An 18,522-nucleotide genomic window follows, 5' to 3' on the forward strand; every position below is an offset into this window, starting at 1 on the left:
AATTCTCAGTCTTTGAACATGTTGACAGTATTTTTTATGTAACAGAAACATGAATATGTGATGAAGCGTTGATTATAAACTAATAACATTGCAGTATTTTAATGTTCATTTGCACAAAAGTCGTGACAAAAATAAATTGCTTTTAATTTTTTTTTTGAAATCCTCCCACTGGTATTTCTTTGTTCCATACTCAAATATTATTACCATTGTTGTCAACCCAGGCCTAGTCGCTTATAGCCCATTTCAACATGTGTGAACAAAAGGGTTGAGTTAGTCACACTCTCTCTTTCCTGCCGTTTATCCCGACGTAAGGGGTCCTCTGGGTTGGGTCAATCACCCTGACCACCAGAAAAAAAGGTCACTACTACAGCTACATAACGAGCGTGCACGACTACGGTACAGGATAACTAACTTTCACTCATCTCACAGCAAGGAATTGACATTAACATTTATTGAAGGGAACTTCTCCTTCAAATTAAAATGAACTAGCCTCGTTGTGTTCACCCTGTTTTATTATGAGACATAAGGTAGGTTTTACAGCGTGGTAAGCCTCTTAACATTGGTCAAAAAGGAGAAAGCAATGTCTCTTCAACCCCTGAAAGCGTTTGGGACCGAATACAATGTATCTTTGTTACTATTAGTTCCTGCATTGTAAACTTTGAAGTACGTCAGTGAGCAGAATAAAAAAATAAAAGTGCATACACGTGCTCCTCAATGTGGCGCTACCCGTAACGACCATTCTTCGATTAAGAATACAGTTTTACATATTCCGAATTAATGGCAGATAATACTGAAAATAAAACCTTTCCAGTAAGGGAATGACAGTAGATAGGAATTGCTCATCCCTTGAAATTTTCACAGTGATACTTCCTTTAGGAGAATATACAAACAACTCACATAAGTTTAAGTTTAATACGTACATGGATATCTGCACTTGGGTGTAGTAGACGTGACTATCTTTAATATTAATTTCACCCTGTTGCGTCACATACAAATACGGCTAATTGCTCCGTTTCTTTTGAATAATAGGCTTTTCTTTACACGAAAAAGGACACTTAATTTCCAAGAGAGAAAAGCCATTGGGATGAAATACCATCCCGTCTGGACTCGAACACAGCCATGGCTGCTCTACTTTGATGCACACTCCTACTTGTTTTACAAAACAGTCATTGAGTTTGCAGTACTCAGCCACCGCCAGTTGTTCAGTGCTCCTACCGTACCTCATCGCAGGTGTGTTAAGGGATGTGGAAATTAGAAATGACCTTGCAAGCTGATCATAATCACCGCTTCTCAGTGTCTTAATCTGATGAGCTTGCTGCCTGGCAGATAAGCGTAATTTTCTTTGTTTGAACCATGCAGCACAGCGATATTGAAACCTTGAGTCAAATACAATTTTGTACATCTGTTCTGTTGTAACTAACATTTGCGATATAAAATATTTGCACATCTTGAGGCAAGAAATCGAGATAATTCACGGGTTTGATTGATAATCTAACAGCGGACATTTTCGTAACAAAATAGCACCTATGGACTGCATGGGTATTCTGGTTTTGTACTTCTTTCAGACACTTCATCAAATCCTCAATTTCGCTACGTTCTACAGCATCATCTATAACGTTTTGTACAATGGAACTTGCCACCACGTAATTTTCACTCTCACATTCGGCTTTAAGCATATCAGTGTGGGCACACTCAATATGTTTTACTCGTTGGTACAAGTAAGTTTTGTTGAAAGCCGTTGATTGTGTTTGTTCTGAAGCGTCGACGTATGGTTTCAACAGTTCTGCTATCTTCACTCCTTTAGAATATAGATTCTTACGAGCACACTTCGGTTTTTCCCATTGTTGTACTATAGTTGTTTTGGAGGAGTCCCTCTCGGAGTTAATAAAGAAACACAAAGCAGCAATGTGCTTACAGCGTTTCGACTGACCTGCTTTGCATCCACAATCACCGTCAACAATGCTCCTATTACTGTCAATCTGAAAATAAATAAAAGTACTTACAATAAGCAATTATTAATTGCATCACCTTTTGGAATTAAATATTTTTGTTATAATCTTTGAACCATCTCATCATCATTTACAGCTTATCCCGCCTGCGCGGGGGAAGTACACTCAAGAAGAAGTTGTCGCCATGAATTGCGGGTCGGTTGCCCTTCCTCACTCATTATTTATAAACTGAAAAGCTGCCGGGATTTGAACCACAGGCGCCGGAACTTGAGGCAAGCCGCTCGCTACCTCCTTTATAATAGTAGAATAACTGAGAAAAACTGGCTTGCTTTCGCTATGTTAGCTTAGCTGCTAGCCTCTGACTTTAGTGACCGTGGTTTGAACCCCAGTGTCACTGAAGTGCGATTTTCAGTTGAAAGAATTGTGTTTCAGAAAAGGCATCCGACTTTAAATTCATTATTACAACTCTTACAGGACTCAGTGTATGCAATGGCCCCGCGCAATGATTCAATAATTTATAACTAAAGTTATTGTGAATAAATAATTAATTAACAATTTCCCGAAGTAGGAATAAAATATAGTAAATATCTTAATTTCAACATTGTATGGTGGCTGATTAATACTCGTTTCCCTTAAACATTTGCCGTATATTTCTTGCCCTAACCTTTCCTTCACGTCAAAGACATGGTTACTGCTATATAAATCTTCACCTTTCTTTAGCGTGGATTCTCGGAAATAATCTGAGTGTTGCACTGTCTGAAACCCTACATAAATTATAGCGGTCGCTGCTACTGTCGAAGCCATTATTGTCTGGCTTTATTTTAGTCACAAGTCAAAGCTTACTGCGCTGTTTGCAATGAACTGCACTGTCAACGGTCTTGTGAGCGCCCCAGCAAACGACTGCAGCTGTTTCCGTTAGGGGCGCTAGCTACTAAAAATCTCGTGCGCGCACGGTCCCTATACGTTTGACTGCTTCCTATACGGATACCTTGCGTATCGCTTACTTCCCTCAGGGCTGAAAATCTATTTTTGGTGTCAATTACAAAGTTGTCCTTATTTAACTGTACACTTTTCCTCCTAGAATCTGAAGCAACTTGACACCACGCACTAGAATCCTCGAAGCCACCTGTGTTCTGAGTGTTTACTGGTACCGTACCGGTACTTTCGATTCCAGTAAACGTACCTTTTCCTTTAAAATCTCATTCTCCGCTTTTAATGCTTGTAAATCCTGTTGCAATAAAGAGAGAATTACAAGTACATTATCATTACCTCCACCCACCAAGGAATGAGACGCCAGCGAATCGTTGACCGTTGTAAGCCTAGGTTTGTTTCCGGTATTCAAGTTGCTCTCGCCACAGCTAACACAAGTCCAAGTATCTTCATTTTTAGCGAAACCAGCTTTACGTATACACTCAAAATGGTACCAAATTAAACACTTTTCACACTGGATACATTCTTCACTCGCTTCTTGTTTACACCACACTTATTCCCGATTATTTCGCAAGAGAACCGGGAGCTATCTTCACTTACATCCTTCGCTGACGCCATCTTGAAGGTACTTTGTTAGGTGTAGAATATCAGTCTCTATTGTTAAATGGTTTCAAGGCGGGCGGTTATGAGCTTGCATCCGGGAGATAGTGGGCTCGAGTTCCACTGACTGCAGCCCTGAAGATGGTTTTCCGTGGTTTCCCGTTTTCACACCAGGCAAATGCTAGGGCTGTACGGTACCTTAATTAAGGCCACGGCCCGTTCCTTCCCATTCCTAGGCCTTTCCTATCTCATCGTCGCTATAAGACCTATCTGTGTCAGTGAGATATAAAGCAAACAGTAGGTAAATGGTTTATCTACTTCAAACTCATGACGATGTGTTACCTCTATTGTTCAAAGCTTGGTTTCTTCCAATTTTAACTTTGCAACTATATGTACCGGTAAACACGCTTATCGATTATTATCTGCAAGACCGCTTCTACTTCATTAGGTATAGAATATTAATCTCTATTGGTAAATGGTTTCTTCTAACTTCAAACCAGTGGCAATGTGTAACCTGCATTGTTCATGATCAATGACTTCACAATGTACCTTACAGAATGGCCATTCTTTATTTTCCCCATTTTTGAGGATGTTGAAGTCTCGTAAATTTGCTAAATCTTTTACTCTACAAATTTTCATAGGATGTGGATCTTAAGGGTACTATTGCCATTACAGACTAGGTGTTTACCCTTGTGAATCATTGCTTTCAATAGATACCATTTCCAAACATTGTCTTGTTCTTTTCAACCTTCCTATATTTGCCCTTTTGCCCTGTTAAATATGTGTCATTATTATAGAAAACTGGAGTTGTGTCCATGATATTGGCCTTTGTGTATGCCATGGGCCTTTTGATGACTTGTAAAGCCTTTTAATTTAATTTAAAACCAATTTCCCTTTCCTCGATTCACAGCTTCCTTTACTTCTAGCCCGGTACCCATATACCTCCTCTTTTTCTTTGTGATCCATCTCCGTTTGTTTCTTGGGGTTGTTTATTCCCCCATGGTTGTTCAGTGAAACTGTTGGTAATTTATGTGCTGTATAACTATCCACCAACTTGTCTCGTTGATAAAGGAGCTAACCTCCATTTAGTAAATACAAAGACACTGTCGGGGGTTCTGCGCCCACAGAGACTCTCCCTTGTATCTTGCGTTCATTATCAGACGTGTCACATAATATTCGGCATTTCAAAGCAGTGAGAGGTGGGACTTCCCTCGATGGAGTACCTGGCCTTTGGACGTACTGTACGTCTACCATCACTGAGGAAGCAGGGATGATCCTGCTAATTAAGGGTCAAAAGACCAGCATTGTACCATCTGAGTCAGTCAGCTCAGCGTAGGAGGAGTGCAAATACCAGTACACAGACTTGAGTCCGATAACAGTAACTGCACGTTTAATTCACTGCCCTTCCCTGAAAGAAAGATCTGCTGTCTTACACCTGGCATTGTTATCCTGAAATCTTCCATCTGCTGGTTATTTGACAGTTTCTCAACTCACAATCTGAGTGTCTATACTGGTTGGAATTTTCTTCTATGTGCTCTAACGTATTCAAACATAAACAAACTACAGCTGTTGTTAGTAAACAGTTAATTGGATGATAATCTAGATGTTATGCAGGACAATGATCAGTGTTCCTCTCAGGCTAATAGAACATGCTACTGTCTGGCTCCATGGTGTTAGGGTTTGATTCCTGCTCGGGTCGAGTGTTTGTGCTATGTTCAGCATTACAATTCATGTGTGCAGCATCTATGGCATTAATTTGAAAGACAAGTGATCTGGCATTAATACTAGGCTGAGCTGACCAACACTTTTATTGCCATGGAACCTAGGTATATGCAGACCTTAGAAATGGAAGATAATATTTATTGCTACACATTCATTACTTACATTACTTACTTGAGCTTCATAGTTTATTTGAACAACAAATAGGAGGACAAGAATCTCACTCTCCGTAAAGATACTGATAAGAACAGTGCATTAAAAATCTTGAACACACTACCTACATGTGATAAAATTACTCCACAGATCATTTTTTTTACTAGTCTTAAAAATATCTCTTACTTGTAGGTTAAACGATTTTAACAAGTGACCTGTTTAAGTATGAAAATCAAATTCTTACATTTCTTGCACTAACCTAATCAGCAGTACAGACTATTTATTCACTTTTCCAGATAATTACTCAGTTTATGGGTAGATTTTAGCCATTGATTGAAGATTCATGTATCAACTTGCTATACGAAATTCTTTTACATGATACTAAATACCGCAAGGCTGCTTTGTATTCAGTATCATGTTCTTAATAATATTATTTTAGAATTACTACATTTTATATTATTTGTATTTTACCACTGCAATGATGTAACTACAACCCATTTAATGGAGATTTAGGAAATAAGAACAAATATCCAGGTACAGGAAAAGATTTCAATTGTTGTAAGAATTCTTAGTCTAGAGTAAACCTTAGTAGATACTTTATTTTGAAATGTCACCTGAGGATGACCACTGCTGGTAGGCAAGTTATGGTTGAAGAGTATCACTTCAAGGATAGAATATGACATTATTCTAACTTTCAGTAAGTCAAATATTAGAGCAGATTAATATTCTCTGGGAATGCATTACTTTCGGGCTGCATTTTGATAGTGTAATGGATACAACAGCTGCTGACTAGACTGCAATGGAAATAAATAACTGTCCTCATTATACCCAGAGTGCCTATACTTTAGAATGTGAAAAATTTATGTACACAATTTTTATTCTAATGTCTCCAAATTATGAAGCCTCCATAGCTCAGGCGTCAGCCTCTCATTGCTGGGTTCCACGGTTCAAATCCCGGTCACTCCATGCGAGATTTGTGCTGGACAAAGCAGGGGGGACAGGTTTTTCTCTGGGTACTCTGGTTTTCTCTGTCACGTTTCACTCCAGCAACACTCTCCAATTCATTTCATTTCATCTGTCTCTCCTTAATCATTACCCCAGAGGGGTGCGACATGGTTTGGCAGCCGGCACAGTTCCTATCCTCGCCGCAAGATGGGGGCTTCATTCATTCAATCCCTGACTGGGTCAATGACTGGAAAACAGGTTGCAGGTTTCTTTTTCCCTACAAATTGTCTTAATACTTGATCAACTTTCCACCAAGGCCATCATTTATTCCTAACATTATAATTTAAGTTCAAAGTTTGAGAACAGATTTGCAACAATTTCATATATACAGAAGAAGTCTGGCAAAGAAGGCTGAAGGTATCCTCTCCAACAAACTGCTCACTAAACCAGGAACTGTGTAAGATGCCATTTACTTCCCATATGCAGATTTGAAACTACAAATGTTTAAACAACAAAGTACCTCTATAGCTATTCCCCTAAATTTGAAGATATTATATGAATATTATCCATTATCACTGACACCCATTCCAAGTGCCATTATTTATATAAAACCAATACGAGCAATCCACATAAAGGGGATGCAGTAAAGCAATACTTCCTTATGGGAAGAAATATCTTGTAAGTGCATCTATCACCAGGCTTCCCCTGTTAATGATCACAGCTAACACTGAATACCACCCACTTTCTCCTGATAAAGTAAGAAAAAAAGGAATATTACATAAGTAATAAGACTTCCTCTTATACATCTTGTCAAAAATGCCCCCATTTGGTAACTCCAGACGCAACATTACCAAACAGCAGAGATAACACAGAGAAAAATGCAAATGAAGAGATCACGACAATAAAAGCTGATAAATTATAAGGTAGTAGACCCTAGTACACAGAGGGACAATGAGGTGGAAAGTATTCAAATTTAATAAACTGCCAATCGGAGCAAACAACAAACTCTTTGAAGTTGGCCTTTTTCAGTTATCTGTAATATATACCTGACTAAACCAACCTAGATTTAAAAATCAAGGAGGTAGAAAAGCCAAAGGTACGTGATGGAACACTATTTCCATTCTTGTGATGGTATGATAAACTATCAAAAGCTGGTTCTATTCCTATCAAGTGTAAGATTGGCAGTACAGAAAGATATTATGTAACATTAATTAAACATTTGTTAAATAGATGCCCTTGCTGGCAAGATGTAGTGTATACAGAGCACTGTCTTCTGGTATGGGCTACAGCAATTTGTTACTTTCATTTATCTGTCTCAGTCTCATCCTTGGCTTTGAAAATATGAAGGCGACCGAGGTATGAGGGATGCTAGTAATACCATTCCTTATGCAACCAGTCCCTGTTATGAATGGTATGAAAATATTGCACATAGGGTGGGTTGGTGCATACATTTCAGTGGGCTTGGCAGGCAGGTGTGCAAGAGCAACATCTGACATGGTGAGGAAAGCAACGGGAAACTACCTCACTCCTCATTTCCCTAGTATGTCTGGCCTACTTATGATAGCTTTTGGTGGAGCTGTGGAGGATCAAACCAGCATTCAAGCTGAATCTCTTCTTCTGTGAATCTGTCTCGCGACAGGTATCAAATCGACAGCCTCCGTGATGCTCATCTGCTAACATTCTAAACCTTCTTCCTTTTCCAGTTTCTTCCATCTATTATTCCCTCCATCTCCTCTGTTGAAGACAATTTCTACGTAGTATGTGACCCAGCCAGGATAATTTCCTGTTCCTTATCGTTTCAATCAGGTGTATTTTCTCTCTTCTTGGGCTGAATGCCGAACATAAATATATGTGAAATAGAAGATATACAGACTGAGAAGCAGGAGCATCTCAAACTGATAATAAATGAGTCTTAAGGCATACAGAGATCATACACCTTTCGAAATGAAGTGCAACAACATTAGAACTGGAAATTAACAAAGTCCCTTCTTTGCGTGAACCAGAACATGCAATTTCAAATGTGCTTTCTGCGTGAATGTTCTCGGACAAAGCGCACAGTTGTAGGGTTTCTGCTCAGCGTGAAGAGCGAGATGGGTGTTTAAATGTGAGCGACGAATAAAGGACTTGCCACAAATAGTACAGGAGTGTGGACGTTCACCAGAATGTCTTAGCATATGTATCTTGAATTCGTAATTCCTCGTAAAAGTCTTCTTACATGCAGAACAAGAAAATTTTTTAACTTCGGAATGGGTAGCAAGATGGTTCAATAATTCTGGCTTACACATAAATGATCTTGCACACACAATACAAGAATGACGCCGATCAGCAGAGTGTATGAGATAATGCCTCGTTAGTTGCCAATTATCTCTGAAGCTCTTTCCACACGTGTCGCAGTGGTAAAGATGATCTTCAAAGTGATGTTTTAAGTGACGATTCAAATTAGCCTTATACCTGAATGTCCTTCCACATGTCTGGCACCGAATACTATTCTCATTGTGAAGATTTAGGTGTTGTTCCATGCAGTACTTTTCTGTGAAGGTTTTTTCGCATACAATACATTTGTATGGTTTTTCATCAGAATGGCTTAATTTATGATTATTTAAATCAGTTTCGTTGCTGTAAGATTCATCGCATATGTTACATTTATGACGTTTGAATCCTGAGTGTAATGATTCATGTATTTTCAAGCTTGAAAAGAAACTACATTCCTTACCACATATGGAACAAATGAATGCCTTCCTTGTCTCAGCAGCTTTATCTGGCTCGATACTGGAAACAAGATTCTGAGTTAATATACATTATTTACTTAACCACATTCTGAAGTAATAACAAAATAAGAAGCAGTATCAACCAAAGAAAAGGTGAATTTTTACCACAAATAAAATCACTTGGATTACAAGGAAAATACTGCAAAAAACGTATGTGTAGAGTGTTGGCCTATATAGGCATGAAACCTGGACAGTAGGAAAAGAGAAAAGAAGAGATTAAACACAATTGAACAGTGGGCTAGAGTAAAAGGTTAAAAAGGTAGGATAATAAATGAAAAATTGTATAAGAAGGCAGAGGAAAATGATGCAATTTGGTGGCAACATAAAAACTAGAAGGATAAAATTAATAGGACATATGTCAGGTGATTAAACTGATATTAGAAGGAATGAAGGGAAGAGTAGACACACTATCCAGCATATTCAGCAGGTGATGGGAGGGTTGCAGACTGATTACTTCAGGAGGAGATAATCCTGTCACTAATAATTCTGCTAAATATACCTCAAGGTTGCTTTGAGGAAATACTTTTGAACTCTGTCTTATTTCCTGCAATATGATTATTTTATAATGATTTCATGATATTTTTATTTTATCACTGATATGACATAACTCTGCCTGCTGTCATTTCTTGATGGATACAGTACTTTTGCATCCATCTCTTGGCACAGGCCAAAGTAAAGTGTAGCTTCCACCGAAGTTCCAATCAACATCCATGGCTGTGACAATATGGAAGCTGCTGGGGTATGGGTAGTGCTGAGTAATGACATTCAGAGCACGACTAGTGCGTCTGAGTGTTATGAAAGGTGCTGCTCATAGGGTTAGTTGTGCTGCAATAGTACTTTCTGACCCAGTGAGGAAAGCAATGGCAAACTACCTCACTCCTCATCTTGCCTAGTACGCCTCATTTTGGTGCTGTCATTGGTTTTTGGGGTTTCCTTATAACCGCATAACCTTTAGTGGTGCTATTTGAGGATCCAACCAGCCTCTGGGCTGATGACCTAACAGACAGACATGACATAACTAAAACCCATTTCATGCAGACTGATGAGAGAACACTTTTACTGCTAGAAAGACATCTTTCAATACTTCTGGTAGCTGGGAATTAGTCTCTATAGAGTAGCATTTATGGAGTAAACGAAAATATAGCCACTGCGAGAGTAGACTGTACATGCACCTAATCATCGCTGAGTGTCAAATGATGGGGAACAACTTGATTCTAATAGGGGACCAACAGCTAGAGTTGGACTAATTTCATCATGAATGATGATGTTTTCTTCCACGGAGGAAATACCACTGTAGCATCTGCTCTCCATGTCAGAAATAGCTGTAAATGTTCTTGGCCAGGGTTGCGGCAAACTTTTAGTATGGTCAGATGGGTGGCACTCTTTAGTACAGAGACAATCACTTGAAGGTGAGTAAGTCAATAAAAACCATTAGCAGAAAGGCAAGGGAAACCACCTGATCATTTTCCCTACAAGTATATCCACAGAAGTTACAATGATATCAAATTACTGACCAGTGGCAGCAGTCACGCTCATTAGCCTGATGGAGAGTCAGTGGTGAGAGATGGAGGGAATATCACAATGACTAAGTGACAAATACAGACAAATTTTACAAACAAGAAAGCTTTCGAACATGGATTGCAAGAGCCTTGCTACAGGTTGGGAAACTCAGCATCGTCAACAAGAGCTGACGTGACATAACATAGACATATGTTCAATTCTGGAAACCTGTGTGAGCACTTTGACACAGTCTACGTGTATGTTGCTGACATTACAGGCCACAACACATGAAATTTATTACCAGCAGGAGGTGCTCAAGTTAAAATAAACCTGTGTGAGCTCTTTTACACAGTCTACGTGTATGTTGCTGACATTACAGGCCACAACACATGAAATTTATTACCAGCAGGAGGTGCTCAAGTTAAAATAAACCTGTGTGAGCACTTTGACACAGTCTACGTGTATGTTGCTGACATTACAGGCCACAACACGTGAAATTTATTACCAGCAGGAGGTGCTCAAGTTAAAATAAACCTGTGTGAGCACTTTGACACAGTCTACGTGTATGTTGCTGACATTACAGGCCACAACACATGAAATTTATTACCAGCAGGAGGTGCTCAAGTTAAAATAAACCTGTGTGAGCACTTTGACACAGTCTACGTGTATGTTGCTGACATTACAGGCCACAACACATGAAATTTATTACCAGCAGGAGGTGCTCAAGTTAAAATAAACCTGTGTGAGCTCTTTGACACAGTCTACGTGTATGTTACTGACATTACAGGCCACAACACATGAAATTTATTACCAGCAGGAGGTGCTCAAGTTAAAATAAACCTGTGTGAGCACTTTGACACAGTCTACGTGTATGTTGCTGACATTACAGGCCACAACACGTGAAATTTATTACCAGCAGGAGGTGCTCAAGTTAAAATAAACCTGTGTGAGCTCTTTGACACAGTCTACGTGTATGTTGCTGACATTACAGGCCACAACACATGAAATTTATTACCAGCAGGAGGTGCTCAAGTTAAAATAAACCTGTGTGAGCTCTTTGACACAGTCTACGTGTATGTTGCTGACATTACAGGCCACAACACATGAAATTTATTACCAGCAGGAGGTGCTCAAGTTAAAATAAACCTGTGTGAGCTCTTTGACACAGTCTACGTGTATGTTGCTGACATTACAGGCCACAACACATGAAATTTGTTACCAGCAGGAGGTGCTCAAGTTAAAATAAACCTGTGTGAACTCTTTGACACAGTCTACGGGTATGTTGCTGACATTACAGGCCACGACACATGAAATTTATTACCAGCAGGAGGTGCTCAAGTTAAAATAAACCTGTCTGAGCTCTTTGACACAGTCTACGTGTATGTTGCTGACATTACAGGCCACAACACATGAAATTTATTACCAGCAGGAGGTGCTCAACTTAAAATAAACCTGTGTGAGCTCTTTGACACAGTCTACGTGTATGTTGCTGACATTACAGGCCACAACACATGAAATTTATTACCAGCAGGAGGTGCTCAAGTTAAAATAAACCTAATGGATCAATTAATACGTTGAGTGCCAAGCGACCCCAAATGGGTACGTAAGAGTAATCAAGTTTTTGAACTTCGCATCCTCATATAGGGTTGTACGTTCGTTCGAAATTGAGAACAGTGTGAACCCATTTGGGTGCGCAGTAAGTATGTGATTTGAAGCTGTATAAGTTCTCTTCCTGCCATCTGGTGGTCATCTATTTAAGTACGTGCATAGTCCATCTTCCATTCCTCAATTTTTGTTTTGGGGCGACCCCATATGGGTACCGGTACATCAAGAATGTTTTGTAGTGTTACAAAGTCATTGTCTACCTCGCGCACGGATTGTTTATGTAAGTGTGCAGTGCTGAGTTTCCTTCTCTTTTTTAAGTCATTACGAGTAAATCAAGCAGTAAAGGACTTACTGCAGATAGTCTGGACGATATATTGAACAAGTTGGACAATGATGATGTAGACGAAGTATATAGTTACAGTGATTTTAAACCGAGGACAGAGCAAATAGCAATCTCTCACGTTCATCGATACTGATGAATTACAGTCTTCAGCATACACATCCCCATTGTATTCTGGGTTTTCAAGTCAGCGGTTGCAACAATTATGACCGGCATATAAGTCTCTGGTAAGACCCCAACTAGAGTATGGTTCCAGTGTATGGGACCCTCACCAGGATTACCTGATTCAAGAACTGGAAAAAATCCAAAGAAAAGCAGCTCGATTTGTTCTGGGCGATTTCCGACAAAAGAGTAGCGTTACAAAAATGTTGCAATGTTTGGGTTGGGAAGAACTGAGAGAAAGAAGAAGAGCTGCTCGACTAAGTGGTATGTTCCGGGCTGTCAGCGGAGAGATGGCGTGGAATGACATTAGTAGACGAATAAGTTTGAATGGCGTTTATAAAAGTAGGAAAGATCACAATATGAAGATAAAGTTGGAATTCAAGAGGACAAACTGGGGCAAATATTCATGTATAGGAAGGGGAGTTAGGGATTGGAATAACTTACCAAGAGAGATGTTCAATAAATTTCCAATTTCTTTGAAATCATTTAGGAAAAGGCTAGGAAAACAACAAATAGGGAATCTGCCACCTGGGCGACTGCCCTAAATGCAGATCAGTATTGATTGATTGATTGATTGAACGATGTAGTCGCTGGTTTCCCATATTGCACAATTATCGCTGCTAGGTTCTCTCACTCAAATTAAAATGTTATACAAATAAAATCCTATTCTTATTCAGTAACTACTAATTCTTCTTATAATACTGTTCTGTTCCATCCTAATTTACCAAATTTACATGATTTTCACTACTTTATATAACAACATCTTATATGAAAATTTCCTAACCTAAAATCGGAAGATCGTCATTTACAAACATTTCCTGACCTAAAATCAGGGATCGTACTTTTTTATGGCTCCAGTATGAACAAGCTAACACGTCTCTCATAATCAGCAGCATATAACGCGTCCCTGAAAAGGAAAAGGTAAGTAAGCCTGAGCATCGGGACAGTAACTAATGTATAAGTGCGACCCCATATGGGGTCACGTGTACAGTTTGTGATGACCAATACGACCCCATATGGGGGCACGTGTACAGTTCGTAATGACCAATACGACCCCATATGGGGTCGCAATATTTTACCTAATACACATAAGAAGTTGACCTAATATATGATGAATACATCCTCATCTCAGCGATCATTTGCTTGGTTAAGCCTGTGAACGTTTTGGCACCAGGGAGTAACTCGATGTTATTAGCTCACGGCACTAGACGGCAATCCTGTGAAATTCGGGATGGCACCCAACATGTTAATGAAATTGATTCAGATGACCATGAAACTGAATGCAAAGGCTGGGAACACTGTACAGTCTAGTGATGTGCATTGACTTGTCCATTTACAACTGACAACAAGCACTCTTATTATGAACACCATGTTTTGAACATACCTAGTGCCAATCTTACACAAAATCTCCAATGAAAATTATATAAACCATATGCAGGACACCAAGAACTGTCTAACCAAGCTGGGAATAGAACCTCACTTAAGGTAAGGTTCAGTCATCTCTTAAACTTCATCCACTTTTTCGGCCTGGTATCATATTCGTGTGGAGAGCAATTTGGGTACCCATGTTTTCTTAATGTAATTTTTCTCCATTTCAGCTGTCTTTCAAAACAAGTAGGAATACAAACCTGAAAAAAGCCTTCACAAGGACATTTTTCTTATTTAACATAACTAAAACAACAACACATTTTTAGTCCCTCAATTTCATATTTTTTCTTCGATACCTCACCCAAAGAACAAATAGGTATTCAGAGAAAACATACATAAAAGGAAAAAAGAAGTTAGAATCAATGTACTTATCTCTTCCTTTGATTTTTTCTTGAAGAAAATATGGTACTAGTAGGTACGATATAAAGTAATGATATGACTAGAACAAAAGTAGAAAAATCACTCTAGTTCATAAAAAAGGCACTTGGATTAAAAAAAAAAAACTAGTGTGGAAGAAAGGCACTTTGGAGGGAAAGTACAAACTACATTAAAAGAATCAGTTGTGAAATCTCTTATGCCATTCAGTGTATCACATCACAGTCTTTCCCTTGAGTCTGCTGATAAGCAGAATATTTCAGTGTATTCCAGTTGGGTTCTGTTGTTTTCCCTAGATCCACAGATATAGCATACACTTCTGTTGACTGATCGGGCTGATTAGATGAACTGGGAAGAAATGTGTGATATAATGCATCCACAAAAGAATTATTTAATCTTCTATAAATCCAATGACTTTCAAGAGGCACCTCAAAGGTATGGAATATCAGATAGGGAAGGGTACCCCTGAGATCATTTGAAATAAAGCTAAGGACTGGAAAGTGGAAAGGAGTGGCGACAAGAACAAGTGGCTGATTCTAGTATGAATGAGCTATTGAAGATACTCTATTAATTAATACAATTGCTATGGAGACTATGTGGAAAAGTAAAATTTATTCAGTATTGATAAATATCGCATCTCTCGAAATAGGACATATATTACAGTGCAAAGCAAAGCACATCTCACGTTGGTACCTGCATGCAGAACGTGAACGAGATCTTAGAAACTTCAGTCTGTTCCATATTGAACTGGGATTACAGTAAAATGAAAATGTTAAGCGTCCACCTTTTCAATACAATGAATATTTATTGATGTGACTATATATATATCACATATTGTTTAAAGAAGATTAGTACTAGTTTCGACGCTCATTGCGCATCATCATCAGCCAATGAATCAATGTGATATATACTCACATCAATACATATTCATTGTATTCAAAAGGTGGACCCTTAACATTTTCATTTTACTGTAATCATTCCAGGAATAATGAAGTAAACTATCAGGTGGCATTCTTATTTAAAGTAAATAAAAATGTAAACAGAACCTGAGATGGGTTTACAGCAATTGTTGAGGAATGTGAAAACAGATTTGTACATTAAAAGGTGGTAAGCAAAGGTAAAGACCCACTATATCACAACAGAGAAGTAAACGAGTTGCAGATTGCAAAAAGAAATAGAATTAGAAATGGCTGTAGAAGTAAGAAGAAATTGAAGAAACATACTAGGAAACCGAATCTAGCAAAGGAGTCAGCTAAGGATAACATGATGGTAAGCATAGAGTAATTGGCAGTCATACAAGTTTTAGTGAAAATTGGAGGGGTCTATATAGGTACTTTCAGGTAGAAACAGGTTCCTAGAAGGATATTCCAGGAATCATTAATGAAAAATGGGAAGCCACTAGCAAAAAAATATATATATATATATTTATAAATGATACGAGTAAAGAAATGGAATCAGAGATAAGGCTTTTTTCATGTGATGTTATTCTGTATAGAGTAATAAACAAGTTACAAGAATGTGAGCAACTGTAAAATGACCTCAATAATGTTGTGAAATGGACAGTAGGCAACGGTATGATGATAAACGGGGTTAAAAGTCAGGTTGTGAGTTTCACAAATAGGAAAACTCCTCTCAGTTTTATTACTGCATTGATGGAGTGAAAGTTCCTTTTGGGGATCTTTGTAAGTAACTAGATGTTAATATAAGGAAAGATCTTCATTGGGGTAATCACATAAATGGGATTGTAAATAAAGGGCACAGGATGTAAAGAGTAAAGCCTCCGTGGCTCAAGCGGGAGTGGGTTAGTCTCTCACCGCTGGCTTCCGTTGTTTCAATCCTGGTCACTCCATGTGAGATTTGTGCTGGACAAAGTGGAGGCATGACAGGTTTTTTTTCCGGTTACTCCAGCTTTCCCTGCATCTTTCATTCCAGCAACACTCTCCACTATAATTTCCTTTCATCTGTCAGTCATTAATCACTGCCCCAGAGGAGTACGACAGGCTTCGGCAGCCGGCACATTTACTATCCTCGCCACACGATGGGCTACATTTGATCCATCCCTGACCCCTCAATGACTGGAAAAAGGTTATAGTTTAAAAAAATAAGGATGTAAAGGAGAGGGTATATTAAGTCTCTGTTGAGACCCCAACTAGAGTATGGTTCCAGTGTATGGGACCCTCACCAGGATTACCTGATTCAAGAACTGGAAAAATTCCAAAGAAAAGCAGCTCGATTTGTTCTGGGTGATTTCCGACAAAAGAGTAGCCTTACGAAAATGTTGGGAAGTTTGGGCTGGGAAAACATGGGAGAAAAGAGACGAGCTGCTGGACTAAGTGGTATGTTCCGAGGTGTTGGTGGAGATGCGGCGTGGAGTGACATGAGTAGATGAATAAGTTTGAGTGGTGTCTTTACAAGTATGAAGGAATAAAGTTGGAATTCAAGAGGACAAATTGGGGCAAATATTCATTTTTAGGAAGGGGAGTTAGTGATTGGAATAACTTACCAAGGGAGATGTTCAATAAATTTCCAATTTCTTTGAAATAATTTATGATAAGGCTAGGAAAACAACAGACAGTGAATCTGCCACCTGGGCGACTGCCCTAAATGCAGATCAGTAGTGACTGATGTAGTGGTGTAACTTATGAACTGTCAGGTGATATCCATCTACCGTCATCCTTATTTAAAACCTTGGTTAACTGGTGAACTCTTATGCGTCAACTTGGGCACAATTCAATTCAGCTTTAATTTATTGTCTATAGAAATTTACAGTTGTCAGACAATGTCAAGCTACATACAACAAAAAACATATATTCTAATTTTTGTACAAATGGAAACCACACATTCTCATTTATTAAGCCACTCTTGAAACATTAGGCAGTTTGTAACATACCCTTCACATATGGGATATGGTCCATCTTTTTTAGTGCAGTGGGAACTCATGTGTTGATTATTTGTAATTCTTGTGTTGTAACAGTCAACCTGATTGTTACTTATAGACCATATTTTGTTGTACTTAATAAGTAGAATAGATTTATAGATGTTGTATCAGGAAATGCCCATCTTATTTTGTGAATTTCTTACCATCGAGTTTATTGCGGCAGAGCGTATTATTGGTATTACTACAGCGTATGTTGGAGTGAGGTACAGTGAGAGGTTCTAACTTAATTAATTAAATCTTTCTTAGAAACTGAATTTATTCAGTAAAAATCAAAGGATATCACCTTACAACTCTGACTGTCTTTGTGATGTCATCTTCTTATGCAATCCTCCAGACTATGCCTACTATGGCATCACATTCCCTGGTCAGCAGCAACAGACCATGGCACCATGTTGTCGTTGACAGCAACAAACCGTAGCACCACGTTCCCTCGTTGACAGCAACAAACCGTAGCACCACGTTCCCTCGTCGACAGCAACAAACCGTGGCACCACGTTCCCTCGCCGACAGCAACAAACCGTCGCACCACGTTCCCTCGTCGACAGCTACAAACCGTAGCACCACGTTCCCTCGTTGGCAGCAACAAACCGAAGCACCACATTCCCTCGTCGACAGCTACAAACCGTAGCACCACGTTCCCTCGTCGACAGCAACAAACCGTAGCATCACGTTCCCTCGTCGACAGCAACAAACCGTAGCACCACGTTCCCTCGTTGGCAGCAACAAACCGTGGCACCACGTTCCCTCGTCGACAGCTACAAACCGTAGCACCACGTTCCCTTGTTGACAGCTACAAACCGTAGCACCACGTTCCCTTGTTGACAGCTACAAACCGTAGCACCACGTTCCCTCGTTGGCAGCAACAAACCGTACCACCACGTTCCCTCGTTGGCAGCAACAAACCGTGGCACCACGTTCCCTCACTGGCAGCAACAAACCGTGGCACCACGTTCCCTCGTTGGTAGCAAGAAACCGTGGCACCACGTTCCCTTGCTGGCTGAAAAAGGCCATGGCACCATGTTCCCTCATCAGCAGCAACAAACCATGGCACCACGTTCCCTCGTTGGCAGCAACAAACCGTAACACCATGTTTTCACGTCGTTGATTCTG

At 39.4% G+C, this 18,522-nt stretch overlaps 1 protein-coding gene across 1 annotated transcript in view; it reads right to left on the minus strand.

Annotated features, from left to right (window-relative positions):
- Window positions 1-1,909: 1,909 nt before the first annotated feature.
- The window catches only part of LOC137501265 (uncharacterized), a 92,226-nt gene continuing 75,613 nt past the window's right edge, over window positions 1,910-18,522 (minus strand). Inside the window, exons 5-6 of the mRNA XM_068228180.1 lie at window positions 9,010-9,065; window positions 1,910-1,979 (exon numbers count right to left, since the gene is read on the minus strand). Of these exons, the coding sequence (XP_068084281.1) occupies window positions 1,975-1,979; window positions 9,010-9,065 (61 nt within the window). The 3' untranslated portion in view covers window positions 1,910-1,974. The remainder of the gene's footprint in view (window positions 1,980-9,009; window positions 9,066-18,522) is intronic.

This window comes from Anabrus simplex, chromosome 6 (genome assembly GCF_040414725.1).
Source record: "Anabrus simplex isolate iqAnaSimp1 chromosome 6, ASM4041472v1, whole genome shotgun sequence".
Classification (NCBI taxonomy): Eukaryota; Metazoa; Arthropoda; class Insecta; order Orthoptera; family Tettigoniidae; genus Anabrus; species Anabrus simplex.